The sequence below is a fragment of the Dendrobates tinctorius genome, unplaced genomic scaffold, assembly GCF_039654945.1.
Source record: "Dendrobates tinctorius isolate UK_male_01 unplaced genomic scaffold, ASM3965494v1 ptg000121l, whole genome shotgun sequence".
Taxonomy (NCBI): domain Eukaryota; kingdom Metazoa; phylum Chordata; class Amphibia; order Anura; family Dendrobatidae; genus Dendrobates; species Dendrobates tinctorius.
In genome coordinates, this window is record NW_027361789.1 from 400,653 (window position 1) to 415,790 (window position 15,138).

Below are 15,138 nucleotides of genomic sequence, written 5' to 3' on the forward strand. Positions count from 1 at the left end.
CGCGCGGCTCCTCTCTGTACACCTCGTACACGCGCGGCTCCTCTCCGTACACCTCGTACACACGGCTCCTCTCCGTACACCTCGTACACACGGCTCCTCTCCGTACACCTCGTACACGTGCGGCTCCTCTCCGTACACCTCGTACACGTGCGGCTCCTCTCCGTACACCTCGTACACACACGGCTCCGCTCCGTACATGCGTGGCTCCGCTCCGTACACCTCATACACACGGCTCCGCTCCGTACACCTCATACACACGGCTCCGCTCCGTACACCTCATACACACGGCTCCGCTCCGTACACCTCATACACACGGCTCCACCTCGTACACACACACGGCTCCGCTCCGTACACCTCATACACACGGCTCCTCTAAGTACACCCCGTACACACACGGCTCCACCTCGTACACAGACACGGCTCCGCTCCGTACATCTCGTACACACGGCTCCTCTCCGTACACCTCGTACACGCGCGGCTCCTCTCCGTACACCTCGTACACACGGCTCCTCTCTGTACATCTTGTACACACGGCTCCTCTCCATACACCTCGTACACACGGCTCCGCTCCGTACACCTCGTACACTCACGGCTCCGCTCCGTACACCTCGTACACTCACGGCTCCGCTCCGTACACCTCGTACACTCACGGCTCCGCTCCGTACACCTCGTACACTCACGGCTCCGCTCCGTACACCTCGTACACACAGGGCTCCGCTCCGTACACCTCGTACACTCACGGCTCCGCTCCGTACACCTCGTACACTCACGGCTCCGCTCCGTACACCTCGTACACTCACGGCTCCGCTCCGTACACCTCGTACACTCACGGCTCCGCTCCGTACACCTCGTACACTCACGGCTCCGCTCCGTACACCTCGTACACTCACGGCTCCGCTCCGTACACCTCGTACACTCACGGTTCCGCTCCGTACACCTCGTACACTCACGGCTCCGCTCCGTACACCTCGTACACTCACGGCTCCGCTCCGTACACCTCGTACACACAGGGCTCCGCTCCGTACACCTCGTACACACACGGCTCCGCTCCGTACACCTCGTACACTCACGGCTCCGCTCCGTACACCTCGTACACTCACGGCTCCGCTCCGTACACCTCGTACTCTCACGGCTCCGCTCCGTACACCTCGTACACTCACGGCTCCGCTCCGTACACCTCGTACACACAGGGCTCCGCTCCGTACACCTCGTACACACAGGGCTCCGCTCCGTACACCTCGTACACTCACGGCTCCGCTCCGTACACCTCGTACACACGGCTCCGCTCCGTACACCTCGTACACACACGGCTCCGCTCCGTACACCTCGTACACACAGGGCTCTGCTCCGTACACCTCGTACACACAGCTCCGCTCCGTACACCTCGTACACACAGGGCTCCGCTCCATACACCTCGTACACACAGGGCTCCGCTCCGTACACCTCGTACACTCACGGCTCCGCTCCGTACACCTCGTACACTCACGGCTCCGCTCCGTACACCTCGTACACACGGCTCCGCTCCGTACACCTCGTACACACACGGCTCCGCTCCGTACACTTCGTACACACAGGGCTCCGCTCCGTACACCTCGTACACTCACGGCTCCGCTCCGTACACCTCGTACACTCACGGGTCCGCTCCGTACACCTCGTACACACACGGTTCCGCTCCGTACACCTCGTACACACACGGCTCTGCTACATCCACACTGTAAATCCTGACCCCACACATACATACCTCAACCAGTACCATGACAACAGCAAAGCAGAGTCTTGCAGACGGTAGAGGCAAGGCTGAGCGCACAGGACCTGTGATGAGGTCACAGGAGAGGCGGAGTCAGGGGTGACATGATCGGGGGTCTGGACAAAGGCTCCTGCTGATCATGTGACCCCCTGACTCCTCCCCTCCTGTGACCTCATCACAGGTCCTGCGAACAGAGGGAGCAGGCAAGCGAGTGCGACGCTGTGAGTGGCTGCGGAGGGGAGGGGGTCTCATGCTAAGGCGTGGGGGGAGGCGTGGCGGCTTATCTCCCTGCAGTGCGGGAGGAACTTGAAACTATCACCGCCGTGCCCGCAGAGGGCCGGCGGCAGGAGCAACAGTGGCCGCAGCAGCTGGCAAGCGGCCACCCGCGGCCCACGTGACAGCGGCCCAGCGGGAAAATGCCCGGTTGGTTATATTGCCAATCCGGGCCTGCTCCCCACTCACCTCAGTGAGGCCCGGCAGCAATTACTAACAGGTCTCCACATGGCCAAGGCTCACCAGAAAAAAAAAACTGTAGGGCCTGTGATAATGTCAGGGTCACGTGTGTTATGGGTTCGCCTTGCGGAAACATCTGCGTCCAGACACACGTGACCATGACAGCTACAGAGCAACATGTAACTGGCATGAGAAAGATATCAGCTGTTGAAAGGACATCGATCACTAGAAAGACCAAAAAATGCGAAACGATCGGGAGGGAGTTGTCACTCCTGCGCTGCTGCTGATGAATCCACTATGGTTTCCAGTAGATAAAAATGTATTCATAAAACAGATTTACAGGGTCACTGCGTTTCGAGGTCGCGCAAGACCTCTTCATCAGGACTCCTCATTTACATATTTTGGGTTTATTACTATACCAATAATTCTGTTACGCCAATTCGATGTGGAAATTTTGGTGTTTTGTATTTTCTGTGAATCAAATATAATTGCACCAACCTTTGAGCCTCGGAAAGAAGAGGTGCTAAGCCTAATATGGAGTCCTACTGATCCTCCAGTGTCGCTCCCACATCGGCTTCCCATTGAGGTTTAATAGTAAGAGGGAACTTATTTAGGTATGCAGTTAACAGAAGTTCATATACGTTAGAAATAAGGCCTCTCGTTGTCCTTCCGCCAACGCCCATTCAACCATATGTTTATGCCATACGGCCTGGTCTTTAGCCTTAGGATGAGCTGTGTAGGCATGTCTGAGTTGCAGAAATCTACAAAATTCTTCAAAATATTACCGGATTGGATTTGAGCCAGAGTAGCAATCCTGCTCTCTTCCCACTCAGAACAACCTTCCAGCTTCATGAACTCTGGCAACAGGGGATTGTACCAGAGTGGCATGACCACTGTGTAACCATTACCATTTGGCAAATTCTTCCCTCTGTCCCACACTTTATATATCATTGACAATGGTGGTAAATGGGATGTTGTTGTCCTGCTCCCGCCCTCCCGCCTCTACAAAATAAATAGATATATGCCAAGGAGATATCTGTTTGACTAAATGTCCACTTTTCACCTGGTAATTTCCCTGATACCATCCTTTCAACTGTTGGATTTGGGCAGCTAAGTAATAAATACAAGCATTGGGAAAAGTTAACCCCCATCTGTTTTGTCCCTTTCAAGATACTCCAGTTTTTGTGCCTTTTGATTGAAAGAGCTCGCTGACACTAGAGTATATGTTGGACGAGTGCAATGCGAGAAAAAAAGGGATTGCATGCGGACCAATGTTATTCAATGAGGCAGTGCAGATCTGCATATACCATATGAACCATCAGAGTGGCATCCCATTTTTACTGATACATTACAATTCTGTACCATAGGAAACTGTAAATGGTCCTGTAAATGATTAATAGCTGCTGAGTAAAACAAACGGATGGTACACGGACAGCACATAGATGACAAGTGAGAGAAAATTATACCACTTATCTGGATGAGAATGGGACCAATTTTTGATACGTTAGTGACTTTTTTATTTGCACCTGCATTGCGCAGGCGCCGGAAAAGGTCAGAGAGGCCCAGCACCTGCGCACTGCAGGAATTTGCTCTGCCCTCAACAGGGCAGATAAGTACGCCTGCGCAGGAGCGCAATGCCAGAGAACCATGAAGCAAGCAAGAGGGTGGCATCGCAAGAAGATGGGAGGTGCCGGACCTGGACCTGCAACACCCATCGGACTGAACCGGCCCCTGGTGAGTATAATAAAAGTTATTTTTCTTCTCTTGCATGTCGGATCGGGGGCTTATCTACAGCATTATAGAATGCTGTAGATAAGCCCTGAAAGGGGGTGGCTGTATCTTATATTGGCGAAACCTGGTGACAGGTTCCCTTTAAGGGTAGTGTAGCTCCAGGTGGACCCCTGTGAGCAGTGGGCTCGGGGTGACCGCACCCTCTGCCACCCTGGTAGCTACGTTACAGAACAGATGATAACTTTTTTCTCCAGACAACCCCTTTAGCTTAATGTTACTGTGTCAGTATGTATAGTTTTCCTTGTCCAGATCTTTTAGCCTAATTAATTATTTGTTACTTTTGGAAACGTTGCAATTTTTTGTTTTACAGTTGAAGACTTTTATATTAGCATTTTAAAAGCATCATGACACTTTTTACTCTAAAAAAGTTGCAAAAAGGTAAAAGAAAAGGAAGAGAATCTTTGCACAAAATTCATAAACCCACAAAAAGAGCAACAAAGAAAAGGAGAAGAAAAAGTAACTGACAAAAAAAAGGTAACTGATTAGGGGCCATGAAGCGCTATATCAGAATATCTCCAATTTTCAGAATTAGGATATAGTCACATCTAGGTAAGTTCTTCTTGAGCACATATTCCCTAAAACACATGACACAAGCCTAGGTAACTGCAGACAAGGAATAAAGACATACTGTACAGAAGATACTAAATCACGACATGTCAAGAACATTTTTGGGATCGTAATTGATTAAAAGCACTAACTTAAATAGCAGGTACCAGAAGAAATCCTCAACGTGTGAAATGGTCAATTTTAGATGCTTGTTCGCAGAATATGTTGGCACATTGAAAGAAATCAGGGCTAGGAAGCTTCTGTGTTACACAATCTATTGTACACTTCTGTGACAAACTTGACCGCTTCAGGGTATATCATGGTTTTACGCATAACATTGTGCACCATCACAACAAAGATGCAATAATGACACATCAAATGCAGAAACAGGCAAGATGCTGAATTAGCAGAGTATCTACCTTTGCTGCTGGAGTGGTAGAGGCAGGGCTGGCGCAGGGGCTCAGACTGGCTCACTGCTGCCATCCTTAAACCAGGCACAAATTACAGAGAGGAGGACAATTCTTCCAAGAAGGGCATGGAAGCCATGGGCTTTGTGCAGCTCATCACCAGGAATGCTGAGCGTATCTTGTGCTGAGGGGATGTATTAACAGCCGGCTGATGATGCTGAGATGAACGCCGGTCAGCCAATGGCTGCTCATCTACAGAGACATGCTCTGTGCTCAGATACATTGGCCTCAGAACAAAGGATGAAGCAGAAAGAAAAGCACTTCAGCTTCTAACACTGTAGATTTCTTTCAACCTCCTTGAGCTCTATAGATAGATAGATAGATAGATAGATAGATAGATCGATAGATAGATAGATAAATAGAGAGCTAGATATGGGATAGATTATACATAGATAGATAGATATGGGATAGATAGATATAGAGAAAAAGAATACAGCAGCACATGTACATGAATCTAGGCCATGTGAAAACACAGAAAAACATTAAAACCATTCAATTTAGATAATAATCCTCAATATCTAAATTGAATGGTTTTAATGTTTTTCTGTGTTTTCACATGGCCTAGATTCATGTACATGTGCTGCTGTATTCTTTTTCTCTATATTGTGCAGTTTTTGTAGCTTGCACGTGTTCACACTAGGAGGTGCTGGTCTAGATAGATAGATAGATAGATAGATAGATAGATAGAGAGATAGATAGATAGCTATGGGATAGATAGATATTAGATAGATAGATAGATAGATAGATAGATAGATAGATAGATAGATACAGGCTCGGACTTCGGACTGGCCCATAGGGGAACAGGGGGAATCCCCTGGTGGGCACCTGTGGAGACTTGGGCCCCCAACCTCACTATATGGGTAGTACTTGGTATAATTTGTATGATTTATTCTGTACAGAAAAACGCAGCATCTCATCATTCATTAACCAAACTACCCAGTTTATTATTATATAGAGATATAGGTACATTTGTGAACGAGGGTAGTGTAATATTAGTACGCAAGTGAAAATTGGGCCCCCAAAGTCACTGTTACTGGTGGGCCCTTGGCACCCCAGTCCGACACTGGATAGATAGATAAAAAAAAAATGTAACAGCACAACACTACTATTGTGGGTGCACAGGCCTTCTCCGCAGTTCATCCAATACTTGCGCAAGTCCACAGAAAGGAAGGCAACACTCCATTTACTTCAGGTAAAAGAGTAGATTTATTCAGACCCACATGGCGTAGCGACATTTCGGCTCACACTGAAAGGGGTGAACCTAGCCTCTCTGCTGCCTGAGGCGAACTACAAAATGTCCCCCCCATAGTAAAATCAGTATAAATAAATCTGGTTTACTCTATACTAGCCTATCCTGACGCACATGTAAAATACATACACTTTTAAACAGGAATATATTTGAAACATCGATCTTTACACTTGTCTTCAGGGACTCAATGCCGCCTGAGGCGAAGTGATCAACTTGCTTCATTTTAGGTGCGCCCCTGGTCAGGGAACAGTGCTTATTGTAGCACTTTTTCCTCGGCGGCCGTCCGTGTGGTACTGATGCGGCACATGGGCGGCACACAGTTGCCACACGTATTACACACGCGGATATCTCCAGTACCGTTTTTTCCGGTACCGGAAATATCAGGATGTGTGAAACTAGCCTAAAGCCACATTCACACGTTCAGTATTTGGTCAGTATTTTACATCAGTACTGTATTTTCCGGCGTAATACAGTGAGATACTTTGTCAAATGCTTTGCTGAAGTCAAGATATACTATATCTACAGCATTTCCATGATCCACCCAATCAGTGATTCTGTCATAGAAGGAAATTAAGTTAGTCTGACATGAGTTATTAGTTACAAACCCATGCTGACTCTGTTTAATCACTTCATTCTTATCCAGGTACTGACATACATGTTGTTTAACAATTTGTTCAAAGATCTTTCCTGGTATCGAAGTCAGACTCACCAGCCTATAGTTGCCTCGGTCCACGTTCTTCCCCTTTTTGAAGATTGGAACAACATTTGCTCTTCTACAGTATTCTGGGACTTCTCCTGTTCTCCACGAATTGTCAAAGATTATGGAGAGCGGTTCAAAAATTTCTTCTGCTATCTCCTTCAGTACTCTGGGGTGTAATTCATCTGGACCTGGAGACTTGAATTCATTTAGGTTAGCTAAGTGTTTTCTCACTATATTTCTGTTTATAGATATCCTCGATTCTTCTATTCCCTTAATAGGACACTGAAGAATAGTTGATGTTACATTTCCTTTCTGAGAGAAAACAGATGCAAAGTAGGAATTAAAAAGTTCGGCCTTCCCAGCATCCTGTCTTACCATTTCATCATTTTCATCCTGTAAAAATCCTATAGCATCTTTGACTTTTCTTTTACTTTTGACATATCCCCAAAATCCTTTATTATTGCTTTTGACGTCTCTTGCAAGCCTCAATTCATTGTCAGCTTTAGTAATCTGATTCGTGCCCTGCAGGTTCTGCAGACAGCATTATATTCTTCTTTAGTTATGCCTCCCTCTTTCCATTTTATAAACATTTCTTTCTTCCTTTTAAGCATGTGCTTAAGTTCTGTGTTCATCCATCCTAGTTTCCTTAAATACTTCCTATTCTTCCCTCTTTTCGTAATTGTTAACGATTGTGCTTTGAGAATTTCATTTTTCAAGATTTCCCATCCTTCCTGGACATTTTTGTCCTTTAGGATATCCAGCCATTGGATCCCTCCAAATCTCTTTCTGAATCCCTTAAAATCTGCCTTTCTGAAATCTAACCTTGACGTCTGAGTCTTCACAGGTCTTCCTCCTCTAGTTATCCAAAATTCTAAAATAGCATGGTCGCTACCTCCTAGGGTCCCAGCCACTTTTACCTCCTCAACCATTTCCTCCCTGTTTATAAGGATTAGATCCAAGGTAGCAGTTCCCCTTGTTTTCTCCCCTACCTTTTGGAAGATAAAGTCAGCAAGAGAGGATAAGAATTTCCTTGACCTGTTAGTTTTGCCTGAGAGAGATTCCCAACAAATGTCTGGATAGTTGAAATCTACCATGATAACTATGTCATATTTTTTGGAGAACTCGGCCATTTGATGCATAAAGAGTTCATCCATATCTTCAGCTTGCACAGGCGGCCTGTAGTAAATGCCTACAATGGTGTCCTTTCCATTGTTCTGTCCTTGTATTCTTACCCAAACAGTTTCCACAGAACTCCCAGTCTCTGTGCAGATATACGTGTTTCTAACATACAATGCGACACCTCCTCCTCGTTTATCAAGTCTGTTTCTTGCAAATAAGTTGTATCCTTCTAGCCTTGTATTCCAATCATGTGTATTGTCCCACCACGTTTCTGTGATTCCAATGACATCATATTTCTTTTCTTGCGTTAGTAGTTCCAATTCTCCTTGTTTGTTGCCCATGCTTTGTGCATTAGTATAGAAACATTTTAGTTTGTGATTGGTTTCTCTTTCTCCAATATTTTTATTATTTAGATTCTTTTGTCTTTGTTCTTCCTTTCTACTTCAAATAGCAGAGTTCTCAATAGTATTTGTCAGGTGTATGGCTTTTTCTGGCCTTTTGCTTCCCTTCCCACATTGTTCTAGTTTAAAGCTTTCCTTATAAGTGTAGCAAGGCGACTTCCAAATACATGTTTTCCAGTCTTCGTAAGGTGCACTGTTGTGAGTTCATTTTCCCCTTCGTCACTGAGGTCTGGTGAACTCCCTATTCTGGTAAAGGAAGGTAATGAGCCTGATTATCAGGCACCTGAACCTAATGATGATGACTGGCTGAGTGGAGTCACAGACTGGATATAAGGCTGCCGACGCCCTTCTGCCCTGCGGGTGATTTTTCTGTGGACTTCTAGGAGACCAGTCTGATTCCTGCTCCTCTAAAGCTAAGTTTTCTGATTTGCCTGTTAGCATTTGTGTTTTGTTTTTGTTTGCCTTGCTTTTCTGGATTCTGCCATTCCCTGCTGGGGTGAGCTGAATCTCCTTTTGCCGGTTGCTCTGTCTTCAGAATATTCCTGAGTACTGACATAGCCTTTTTGAAGCCTAGCGTCTTCAGGGCCTTTTTCACTGTCAGTTTGTTGGCTCTTATTTTCATAGGGTTTTTCACGGATTGCAGACAGCAGCCTTCCTGTCCTTTCCTATCTAGTTAGCTTGGGCCCCGTCTTTGCTCAGTCTATCTTTCTGTCTGTGTTAGTGTTCTTTCTTCTTGCTTCACCGTCATTATATGTTGGGGGCTGCCTTTTGCTTTGGGGTCTGCTCTGGGGCAGTTTAGATTTCCCTTTCTGTCTTTAGGCTATATAGTCCTCCGGCTGTGATCGAGGGGTCTAGGGCATCGTAGGAACCCCCCACGGCTACTGCTAGTTGTGTTGATAGGTTCAGGGTTCTGCAATCCGATAGCTGCCAACTTCTCTGGTTTTCTGACTTAGCTAGCAGTTGTTTTTGCCTCCTACGGTGACTCATTCACAACAGTGCACCCCATCTTTAGCAAGTAGTCCATCCAGTAGCGTATCTACCGGTGGCGCAGAGGGGGTGAGCTACACTACTGTAACTGTATCGGCGTGCACAGCACGCCCATACAGTTACATTCTATGGCTGAGCAGGGAAAATCGATCTCCCTACTCTGCCGCCCAGCCGCTATGGGCCCCTGAGAAGGCGGTGGGGGGCCCCGATGCCAGCAGTGGGCCCCCCACCTCACAGCCAGCAACGTCGTTATGAGCTTTTCTGTGCGCACAGGACCTGTGATGAGGTCATAGGAGGGGCGGAGTCAGGGGGTCACATGATCAGGGGCTTCAGCACAGGGCTCTGCTGTGCTGGTTGTCATGGTGCTGGATGAGGTGAAGTAAGTTTCTGTGTGGGGTCAGGATTGGTTTACAGGGTGGATGTGTAGGGAAGGTGACCTGACGGACAGACTGACTGGTCAGGTTTCAAAGGGGTTTGCACTTGTCAGGCAGGATGTCAGTTCTGACAGAAGGGAAAACAGCTAGGAAAGTGTAGGTGGCGTGCAGTACCTGGAATTGACATTAGAGGGCAGGGAGGAGTGTGAGCATAGGACTTGACATCAGCTTAGGGCTAAGAAACCGTTGGTCATGGGGGCGGGGTTACAGGGAACCGGGAAAGCTATAAATTTGACAGGAGGGTTCCAGAAGATTCCAGTCCCCAGGGGGAGCTCAAGTGACGAGGAGACTGTGACAGTTGCTGCACTGTGAGGAAAAACCTAACCAGGGGACTGAGGAGAAAGGAAGTCGGGGGGTGGTCCTGACATAAAGTACCGCAGTACAGACGAGGTCCCGGGGCAGCACATACCGTGTTGAAGACGATACCTGACCAGAAAAATTACTGTTGGTGAACGGGCCTAAGGCGGCCACAGTGACCGAGCTGACAGGAACGTCGTTAAGCGAAAAGGGACGGTACGTGTATTTATGTCCCTGGTGATAAGTACGGTGTGTGTGTAACGGGGCCTGGACACGGAGGGCCGTGAAGAGAATTTGCGGTGTATCGTGAGGGCCGTCAGTCGGACGGCGGGAAATAAACTTGGACCTGTTGCACCCGAAATCTTCCTCCACCTTTTGACTGTGCGTCACTGCGTGGTATACAGAGGGATCACCCCCCCAGCCCGGCCTACCGACCCTACAGATGTAGCAGTGCTGTGTGTGTATGAGGTGTACAGAGCGGAGCCGTGTGTGTAGGTGTACGAAGCAGAGATATGCATGTATGAGGTATACAGAGGAGCAGAGCCGTGTGTGTATGGGGTGAGCAGAGCTGTTTGTGTACGGAGCGGAGCCAAGTGTGTACGCGGTGTACAGAGCAGACCCGTGTGTGTACGGGGTGTACAGAGCAGAGCCGTGTGAGTGCGGCGTGTACGGAGTGGAGCCGTGTGTGCAAGGTGTACGGATTTGAGCCGTAAGTGTACGAGGTATATGGTGCGGAGCTGCGTATGTACGGGGTGTGCGGAGCAGAGCCGTGTGTGTACAAGGTGTACAGAGCGGAGCCAGGTGTGTACAAGGTGTACGGAGCGGAGCCGCGTGTGTATAGAGGATGTGGAGCAGAGCCGTGTGTGTATAGGGGGTATCAGGTGCAGTAATAGGGACACATACGGCAGCAGTGGCTCAGTATTGGGGTATCAGGTGCAGTAATAGGGACACATAGGGCAGCAGTGGCTCAGCATTGGGGTATCAGCTGCATTAATAGGGACACATACGGCAGCAGAGGTTCAGTATTGGGGTATCAAGTGCAGTAATAGGGACATATACGGCAGCAGCGGCTCAGCATTGGGGTATCAGGTGCAGTAATAGGGACACATACAGCAGCAGTGGCTCAGTATTGGGGTATCAGGTGCAGTAATAAAGACACATACGGCAGCAAAGACTCAGTATTGGGGTATCAGGTGCAGTAATAGGGACACATACGGCAGCAGCGGCTCAGTATTGGGGTATCAGGTGCAGTAATAAGGACACATACGGCAGCAGAGGCTCAGTGTTGGCTTATCAGGTGCAGTAATAGGGGCTCATACGGCAGCAGCGGATCAGTATTGGGGTATCAGGTGCAGTAATAAGGCCTCATACAGCAGCAGAGGCTTAGTATTGGGGTATCAGGTGCAGTAATAGGGACACATACGGCAGCAGCGGCTCAGCATTGGGGTATCAGGTGCTCTAATAGGGACACATACGGCAGCAGCGGCTCAGCATTGGGGTATCAGCAGGATGATGGGTTTGTGCAGGTTGGGGATACATGGTGATGGGGCTGGAATATGAGAAGTGAAACGTGTCGTTATTGTATTCTCTGTAGCCGAGTCCTGGCTGGAGGAGTTGTCATGTCGGTCTGGGCCAGATGGAAAAGACGTGAAAAGTGACCGATTCCATCAGAAAGAACGTCAGCGGTAAGACACCAACTATACCTGTGCAGTAATCACATATGTTTTGCAGGACTGGGATTTATCACTGACCATATTGCGGTAATATCCACGTTGGTCTTTATATAGGGATTATTTTCAGTAACAGCGCAGTCATCTCCTACATCCACTATTAGGGTGCGTCACTGAGTTGTAATCAAAGTTACCTAGTTTGGGGCCCACTCAGAAGTTTCGCCCCCCCCTCAACCGAAACCCTAGCTACGCCTCTGAGTCCATCGTATAGGTAATTCACTCCGTGATCCAGAAATCCAAATCCTTGCTGACGACACCATCGACGTAGCCAGTTGTTCACCTGCAGAATCCTATTCCACCTCCTTGTTCCATGGCCATCCACTGGGAGGATGGAAGAGAAGACCACCTGCGCTCCCAGTTCTTTCACTTTCTTACCTAAGTTTTCAAAGTCACTGCAGATGGTTTCCAGGTCGTTTCTTGCTGTGTCATTTGTCCCCACATGTGTTAGCAGGAATGGGTAGTCATCAGTAGGTCTGAAGGAGGGGAAAGAAAGAACAGAGAGAAAGAAAGAGGGGAAAGAAAGAAGAGAGAAAGAAGGGAAAGAAAGAACACAGAGAGAAAGAACGAAAGAGGGAAAAAAAGAACAGAGAGAGAAAAGAAAGAAAGAGGGGAAAGAAAGAAAGAACAGAGAGAAAGAAAGAGGGGAAAGAAAGAACAGAGAGAGAGAGCTAGAAACATATCATGATCCGCTCACATGGCCGTAATGGCCCGGCAATCAATGATGGTTTCGGGAGCCATGTCATCTGCTGGTGTAGGTCCACTGTGTCTTATCTACACCAAAGTCAGTGCAGCCATCTACCAGGAAATTTTAGAGCACTTCATGCTTCCATCTGCCGACAAGCTTTTTGGAGATGGAAATTTCATTCTCCAGCAGGACTTGGCACCTGTCCACACTGCCAAAAGTACCAATACCTGGTTTAAAAACAATATCACTGTGCTTGATTGGCCAGCAAACTCGCCTGACCTTAATCTCATAGAAAATCTATGCGGTATTGTCAAGAAAATGATGAGATGCACCAGACCCAACAATGCAGACGAGCTGAAGGTTGCTATCAAAGCAACCTGGGCTTCCATAACACCTCAGCAGTGCCACAGGCTGATCGTCTCCATGCCATGCTGCATTGATGCAGAAATTGATGCCAAAGGAGCCCCGACCAAGTATTGAGTGCATTTACTGAGCAATCATTTCAGTAGGCCAACATTTTGGATTTTAAAATAATTCTTCAAGCTGGTGTTATAAAGTATTCTAATTTACTGAGATAATGACTTTTAGGTTTTCGTTGGCTGTAAGCCATAATCATCGACATTAACAGAAACAAACACTTGAAATAGATCACTCTGTTTATAATGACTCTATATAATGAGCTTCACTTTTTCTATTGGCGAACTGAAATAAACTTTTTGATGATATTCTAATTTTCTGAGATGCATCTGTATGTACAGTATGTCTGCTAGCACTAGAGAAAGGAGGAATATGCAGGCTGAAAGAGATGGCACATGGAATAAAGTGCAATAAAGCCTGTGAAATATGGGGTCAGCCCCTAGTGAGATGCTGGGAACATGATGAAAGTGAACTAGGTACAAGGAAGGATATACCTACTGGCACCCAGAATAGGATTGTCCTCAGACAGCAATAGGACACATGGATCTCTAATAATGGAGCATATGGCTTAGTTTGCACAATAGAATTATGTAGAGCATTAGGATTTGGATCATCTGTATGGTTTTACTTGTTTTTTAATGTATGTCTTTTCTGCCAATAAACATTAAATATACATCTCTGGCAAAAATTAAGAGACCACTGCAAAATTTTCAGTTTGTCTGATTTTTCTCCTTATAGGTATATTTTTGAGTAAAATGTAAATTGCTCTTTTATTCTATAAACTACTGGCAACATGTCTTCGAATTTCCAAGTACTAAATTTTGTATTTATTTTCAGAAAATGAGAAATGGTCAAAATAACAAAAAAATGCAGTGCTTGCAGACCTCAAATAATGCTAAGAAAACAAGTTCATAATCATTTAGAAACAATACTAATGTTTTAACTCAGGAAGAGTTCAGAAGTCAATATTTTATGGAATATCCATGATTTTTAGTCACAGCTTTCATGCGTCTTGGCATGCTTCCCCACCAGTCTTTCACACTGCTTTTGGGTGACCTTATGCCACTCTTGGTACAAAAATGTAAGCGGTTCTTCTTTGTTCGATGGCTTGTGACTATCCATCTTCCTCTTGATTACATTCCAGAGGTTTTCAATGGGGTTCAGGTCTGGAGATTGGACTGGCCATGACAGGGATTTGATGTGGTGGTCCTTCATTTACACATTGATTGACCTAGCTGTGTGGCATGGCGCATTGTCCTGCTGGAAAAACCAGTCCTCAGAGTTGGAGAACGTTGCCTGAGCAGAAGGAATCAACTGTTTTTCCAGGATAACCTTGTATGCGGCTTGACTCAAAAGTCCTTCGCAAAGATTAACCTGCCCAATTCCAGCCTTGCTGAAGCATCCCAAAACCATCACCGATCCTCCACCAAATTTCACAGTAGTAAACAAGACACTGTGGCTTGTACGCCTCTCCAGGTCTCCATCTAACCGTTAGACCAGGTGTTGTGAAAAGCTGAAAATTAGACTCAGACGATTACCTTTCTCCAGTCCACTATGGTCAAATCCATATGGTCTTTGGCGAACTTCAGCCAGGCTTTCCTTTGCTTCTCATCGATGAAAGGCTTTTTTCCTGTTTTACATGACTTGAGCCCTGCCTCTAGGAGCCTGTTATGAACTGTTCTTGCCGTGCACATCACTTCAGCAGCCATTTTCCATTCCTTTTGTAGGTCACTTGATGTCATCATGCGGTTGCTGAGTGACATTCGAATAAGATGACGGTCATCCCGGTCAATGGAGTCGTTTTCGCCATCTGCTGGTCTGTAGCTTTGTTCTCCCCAATGTCTGCTCCTTGACCTTGTTGTAATGTACTGCCATCTTAGAAATTTTAAGGATGGAGGCAACATGACGCTCACTGTATCACTCTGCTAGTAAAGCCAGAATTGAGCCCTTCTTTTCCTCACTCAAGACTTTTCTTTTCAACTCCTTTGTCATGGTTAAATGTTATTTTTTCATTCCTATTACTTTTGAGATATTACTAGCACTTGTTTTGCCATCCAGCTTGTCATATTGCAAGAGGATTGTGAACACCACAGCAGGGTTTTTTTTTATACTTTC

The 15,138-nt window shown here is 46.7% G+C and overlaps 1 protein-coding gene across 1 annotated transcript in view; it reads right to left on the bottom strand.

Annotated features, from left to right (window-relative positions):
- LOC141046816 (uncharacterized) overlaps positions 1–5,223 on the bottom strand; it is a 35,329-nt gene extending 30,106 nt beyond the window's left edge. The window contains exon 1 of the mRNA XM_073541438.1: positions 4,957–5,223. Within this exon, the coding sequence (XP_073397539.1) occupies positions 4,957–5,020 (64 nt within the window). The 5' untranslated portion in view covers positions 5,021–5,223. The remainder of the gene's footprint in view (positions 1–4,956) is intronic.
- Positions 5,224–15,138: the final 9,915 nt, after the last annotated feature.